Source organism: Gossypium hirsutum, chromosome D13 (genome assembly GCF_007990345.1).
Source record: "Gossypium hirsutum isolate 1008001.06 chromosome D13, Gossypium_hirsutum_v2.1, whole genome shotgun sequence".
NCBI lineage: Eukaryota > Viridiplantae > Streptophyta > Magnoliopsida > Malvales > Malvaceae > Gossypium > Gossypium hirsutum.
In genome coordinates, this window is record NC_053449.1 from 4,589,178 (window position 1) to 4,595,577 (window position 6,400).

The 6,400-nt window shown below is 34.3% G+C and overlaps 1 protein-coding gene across 1 annotated transcript; it reads left to right on the forward strand.

The window, feature by feature from the left end:
* The first annotated feature begins 1,602 nt into the window (after positions 1-1,602).
* Positions 1,603-4,585, forward strand: LOC107894277 (PI-PLC X domain-containing protein At5g67130). The gene is made up of 9 exons (XM_016819544.2): positions 1,603-1,802; positions 1,889-1,945; positions 2,024-2,146; positions 2,235-2,372; positions 3,309-3,407; positions 3,502-3,805; positions 3,888-4,111; positions 4,196-4,282; positions 4,368-4,585. The coding sequence occupies exons 1-9, from the start codon at positions 1,797-1,799 to the stop codon at positions 4,527-4,529; spliced, it is 1,200 nt and encodes a 399-aa protein (XP_016675033.2). The 5' UTR covers positions 1,603-1,796; the 3' UTR covers positions 4,530-4,585.
* The last annotated feature ends 1,815 nt before the right edge of the window (positions 4,586-6,400 follow it).

A 6,400-nucleotide genomic window follows, 5' to 3' on the forward strand; every position in this document is an offset into this window, starting at 1 on the left:
ATTTTCAATTTGTCGGAAAATATTTATTTTAATATTTTTAGTGTATTTTATGCATTATATTTTCAAATCTATTTTTATATAAAAATAATATAAAAAATTTTAATATGGGCGGGCTAGGTCAAGCTCGGGTTTAGCATTTTTTATCTAAGTCAAGTTTGGGTAAAATTTTAAGTCCATTTTTCAAATCAAACCGGGTTTAGACATAGAAAATGGGCCTAAAATTTTACATTGGCTTAACCCAATCTAGTTTAAACTCATGCCCTTATATAATATTTCCAGGTAAAATGAGTATCATTTGGTCTAATCCAATTCGACGAGTCGCTCTCACTTCATAAACCTCTCCTCAGGCTTCAACCTAGTAAAGTCTAAAGACAACTTCAACTCAAACCGAAAATAATATCAATAATTGTTGAGAGTTGAACAGAATGACAATTTAAAAACTTTTCCTAATAAATTTGATCCATCAATATGGTGCATTTAGGAGTGATAAAATATACTTCCATCATGATTTGAGCCGTTAAGTCATAATATATAAATAAAAATTATTTTCTTTGAATGCCTCATATGTCCTAATTAGAAAAATATAATTTCGAGAGCCAAAAGAAAATTCGAGTATAAATAGGGGTGAATGTAGAACATTTTTTAAGGGATCAAAATTAAATTTTAAATTTTTGTAATAGTAAAAATATAATTTCATCATTCGAATAGTTAAAATCTTTATAATTTTTAAAAGATTAAATAAAATTTTTATCATTTTTAAGGGGGTCAAAGCACAATTTTACCTTTACTAATTTAAAATTTTTAAAAATTTAAAAGGTGTAAATGAAAATATTTTCACTTTAGCAGTCAGCCCTGCCGGCTTGGGTACGCCCCTGAGTATAAATGAGGTTGAATAAGCTGCCGCTCATCATAATGTTTCTGCTTTTAAGTCATTCACATTCAATGGAAATTCTGGGAAATAATACTCACATTTGTCATGCAGCAGGCTCGGGTTAGTGGCATTCTTAATAACATGATTCTTATACGTGCCAACAAAGGCTGTTAAAACTATCATGCATGAGTTCAGAAAATTTGGCTTCAATCACATTTGTTAAAATTTACAAATTTTAAAATGTTTAAACAATAACTTTACCATTTTGAATGCTCAATTTTGAAGATTAAAATATAATTTTATATTTGTTAAAAGGACTAATTAACAAATTTACCATTTTTTGCCAAGACCATGACTGCCCCAGCTGCCCTGAAGCGACATTGCTGCTTTATTGATGAGAAAGGATTATTATTATTTACTAAGAACAGTTGAAGTTGACACAATCTGGCAAACCTATAAATGTCCCTAATTGCATACAATAATAAAAGAGTTGGAAATATGTAAAACCTTATTTTGATTTGATTGATGATTACAAGCAAGCAGAAGATGAAGACTTCAAGCAACAAAATTTTCAGTGGGATGAAGAAAATGCCGTATTCGTTACAATTTCCTGCTGTATTACGAAACATCTCATATATACATATACATATACATCAACATCATCATCATCATCACCATCATCATCATCATTCACAAGTATACATCACAGTGATTTCCCATTTTTTGGTTTCTCTCTTTAAAAAAAAAACTTGGGTAATAATCATCATTAACTACTGAAAAAACATGCCGTTTTAAACCCACAGTGGGAGAAATTATTTATTTCCTCCATTACGAGTTTGCCACCTTTAATGCCCTTATATATAAAGAGAAACTGAAGCAGGAAAAAAAAGGAAAATTCGAAGGAGCAGACCCCAAAACCAGCTCAATGCAGGCAAGTACCTTTTTTATGTATCTTTTTTCTTCTCTGGGCAAGGCATGGAAAGGAAACTAACAGAGATTTTACATTCTTATTTGCAGTTAAGTGCCATTTTGACCATTGCCAGTCTTTGTTTTGGTTTTTGCTCTTCTCTCAGGGTAAATGCCTCTCCGTAGCCATTAAAATGCCAGTTTAAATTATATTTTTTGAATGTTAATTGTTATATATTGGAACAGGAAGGACAAACATGTATAGCAGATCGGTATTGTGACTCAGGGTTGCACTGTGAAACCTGTATAGCAAATGGGAACGTACGGCCCAGGTGCACTAGAATCCAGCCATTAAACCCCATTTCTAAGGTTCAGTATTACAGTTTTTATCGTTTTTTTTACATGATTGTACATTTTGTGTGCATAAAAGTAAAGAAAGGGTATTTGATTAAAACAGGTTAAGGGATTACCATTTAATCGATATTCATGGTTGACTACTCACAACTCGTTTGCAAGGCTAGGGGAAAGGTCTGCAACTGGGTCTTTGATTTTAGCACCTACCAACCAGCAGGATTCCATCACCAGCCAGCTTAATGTGATTCTCTTTTTTAACTCACTTTGTTTCATATGTCTATAATTGTCAATGCTTTTGGTTCTTGCAAAAAGATGAAATGGTAAAGAAAAAAAATGCAGTTTTTTATATAGGTTCATAGGATTAAAATATTGGAATCTCCATGTCACAAGTTGGAATATGTGTTATATATATATATATATTGAAGAGACAGCAGCATTATTAGCTTTATGTTGTGGTTTTTTTGTTTTTTTTATGCTTTGAATTTTGGGTGAATTTTGGCATTTATGGTATGGGAATTTCAATTTTTTAATTCAGTAAAGTTCAAGGAAGCCAGGATTTTTCTTGCTTAAAGGGAAATTAAACTAAAACAGACCATGCTTTTCCCCTGTACACTTGTTATTGAATGCTTCCATTTTATGGTAGACTTTTTAACTTATGTTGAACAACCATTTCATCAATTCTTTTCTCTTTATGAATCAAAATGGAGTGTGTTTGGCATGTTTTATGACTGTAACAAACCGAAACTAGCAGCGAACACGCGTCTTTTAAGTAAGGGCTAAAGTTGAGGAATGAAGAAGACGAAACTTCCCAGGTTCCATGTCAAGAACCAGAGTCAGACATCCCCTCTGGCCTTTTTATGTTTTGCAATTTGTGTTTGTTTTGGTTCCCATGTGATGCTTAATTTAAGCAGGGAAGTTGGACCTTTCTATATTAATTTGGGGACCAACGTACCATGCTTAGGTGCCAACTAGTCATAAAAGGAAATCCATGTGCTTTGCATACCGCCAATGATGCGGTTGGCCTATAACGTCGTATTTGCTTCTCCAACTCTTCGTTTTTCCTCGAGTATCCATGATTCGGTTAATGAATATATGCTCGGTTTCTTATGGATCCTCAAGATATCAACAGTACTCATTACATTCGATCTTATCGATGATCCTATATTCTATCTTGCAGAATGGTGTTAGAGGTTTGATGTTGGACGTTTATGATTTCCTGAATGATGTCTGGTTGTGTCACTCTTTTGGAGGACAATGCTTCAACTACACAGCTTTTGTAAGTCTAATATGAATATCTAAAGCCGATACACATATTTTACATTAGACTTGCCATTAACATTATCAATGGATGATTCTGTTTTCTTTATCAGCAACCTGCAATTAATGTTTTGAAAGAGGTTCGAGTGTTTCTTGAAGCAAATCCATTGGAGATTGTTACCATTATCATCGAAGACTATGTGACCTCTCCAAGGGGATTGAGTAAAGTATTTGATGCTGCCGGCTTGAGGAAGTTCTGGTTTCCAGTATCTCGAATGCCGAAAAACGGTGAAAATTGGCCAACGGTCGATGATATGGTTCAAAAGAATCAGCGCCTTGTGGTTTTCACTTCGAAGTCGGCTAAAGAGGCCTCTGAAGGTATAGCTTATCAATGGAGATACATGGTGGAAAACCAATGTGAGTCCTTTTTACCATAATCTTTTTTAATCAGTTAACTAAACAAAATAGACGTGACATTGATGCATTTCCAAAATAACAGATGGAGATGGTGGGATGGTATCTGGTTCGTGTCCGAACAGAGCGGAATCACCTGTGATGAACACAAAATCAAGGTCTCTGGTCTTAGTCAACTACTTTCCCGATAGACATGACATAACCCAAGCTTGCAAACACAATTCAGCTCCATTGATTAGCATGGTGAAAACATGTTATACTGCAGCCGGTAACCGGTGGCCGAACTTCATAGCTGTAGATTTTTACAAGGTAATGCATGTTGCAAAAAAACTGTCATTTCTTGTAACCAAAGCATGAACAGCCTAAAAATGAATTCTGTCATGAACATTCCAGAGGAGTGACAGAGGAGGTGCTCCTGAAGCCGTGGATGTCGTAAATGGTAATCTAGTTTGCGGATGCAGAAACATCGCCAAGTGCAAGGTCTGAAACAACATTCTTCCCACCCATTTTCCACCATTCCATTGTTTACATAACTATACGTACTAAATTGTTGTGGACTGTGTAGGCAAACATGACATTTGGAGTATGTGACATACCCGAGGCCGGTCTCGTCCCCGAACAGGGATCAGTGGCTCATAAATCAAGCTTTGCTTATTTAGATAGTCGACCAATTTCATCATGGTTGTTGTTTGGCATAATCTTAGCAACAATTCTCTTGCAAATGTAAACATTAAAAACATGCTACTTGTTTTTCAATAAAATGAAGCTTCTATGTCTTAACCATTACCAGGGTTCAACAATGGCGGCTACCCTATCCAGATTGGAGGGCCATAATTTATTGGTATATTATGATATTCTTAAACTTGGATGATTGCAGCAGATTTATATATATATATAGTGTATAAGAGGGTATCATGTGATTGTTGCATAGAATCTTTTCTACTTTCTGCAAATAATGACATTATTTGAGGCGTGCGTTGTCTCAACTCACAATACATATTGTCTTGAATCTTCCCTGCTAGCTTGTTTTTAGCAGTCGATGGATGGACCCCTATGCACTATGAAAGCCACTCTATCATTAAAATAATGAAAGGATCTCTCAGTTTTGATATAAACTCGAAATTTCAATCCTTGATTCAATCATAAAAAAGATTAATTATTTGGATTCACTTAATCCGGACTAATTGTTTGAAAAATAACCCGACCCGACCCGCTAATTGATGTGATATGTTTGCTAAAGATAGAAGAGTAAGACCATGGTACCCTAATGGGTCCAGTTGGGACTACAGAATCCCAATTGCAGTGCCCCATTATTTTATTTTTAGGCTTCCTTATGAGATGATTCATATGGGCTTGTTATAATGGGGGAAGAAATGGTGGTATGGGCCTTTCAACCATGAGAAACTAGAGGTTAAAATGTGCTTATAGTCCCTGTACTTTTCAAAAATTAGGAATTTAGTCCTTATAATTTTCAAGATTGAACCATGTGATTTAGGGTGGGTTTGGACGGGCGATGCGTTTACCTGCGGTTAGTGTAAAACCAACGACGGTTGTGAGATTAGATATTGTAGCGATACTATAGCATAAGACAAAAAGTAAGTTAAATGCACCGCACCGTCCATACAAACCCACACTCAAATTGGTTGAACCAATTCGGCATACTATTCAATTTTTTTTCAATCTTAAGTTAACCTTGCATGAATCAAGGGCAACCGTGTTCATCGATAATAGGTGGCATTAAGATTAACGATACACTAACATATGTAAACTCAACTTACTCTAAATTCGATATTTAATTTAGTCAGATTTATACAATTATTCTTTTTATTAAAAAATTATAACTAGTTATGTCAACTGTTTTAATTGAAATAATTTATTATCAGTACCCAACTTAATAATGTAGCTTAACTCAATTAATTAATTCACATATAATTTTAATAACCTTAGACCTAAATAATTAGGAGTCATTGGCTTCCATAAAAGTTTTTGGGTGAGTTTGGATGAGCGATGCGTTTATCTGCGATTAGTGTAAAAATAGCGGTGATGGTAAAATTAAATATTGTAACGATAATGTAACGTGAAATAAAAAGTAAACTAAACGCACCGCACCGAATCGCCTATCTAAATCCACCAGTTGAAAAAGAAAGAAATAAAATAAAATGATGAGTGGCTCCAAAATACTAGTTGTGAGTGCGATTTAAGTCGACACTAGCTGCTTTATTTACTGGGAATAAGAATATATGTTATTTGTAGGTAGATTAGGGGGAATATGGTGGGATTGTGTCATATGCCTATGGATTAAACAAACCTAGTTTAATTATTAAGTGATAATCAAAATGCCATACTCTAAAACATCTTCTTTCAATAAAATATTTTAGTTTAATTATATTTATGCTTGGAATATGCTGCCCTTTTCTGGATTAATTTGAATTGTTAGTGCAATGCATGACAAACAAACAAAATAATGTCATTTTTCTTTACCATTACTTTGCATTCATCAATAAATGGACATTTGCTCAAGTGCTCCACTAAATAAAAATTTGTGGCAATGCTTGGTAAGTTTTTGCTGCCTTAGTGATAGAGCTGTCCAAGCGTCAT

Coding starts and splice junctions, on each gene's coding strand:
- LOC107894277 (XM_016819544.2), top strand. Junction 3,806..3,887: donor ATACATGGTGGAAAACCAAT/GTGAGTCCTTTT, acceptor CCAAAATAACAG/ATGGAGATGGTGGGATGGTA. Junction 4,283..4,367: donor GAAACATCGCCAAGTGCAAG/GTCTGAAACAAC, acceptor TGGACTGTGTAG/GCAAACATGACATTTGGAGT.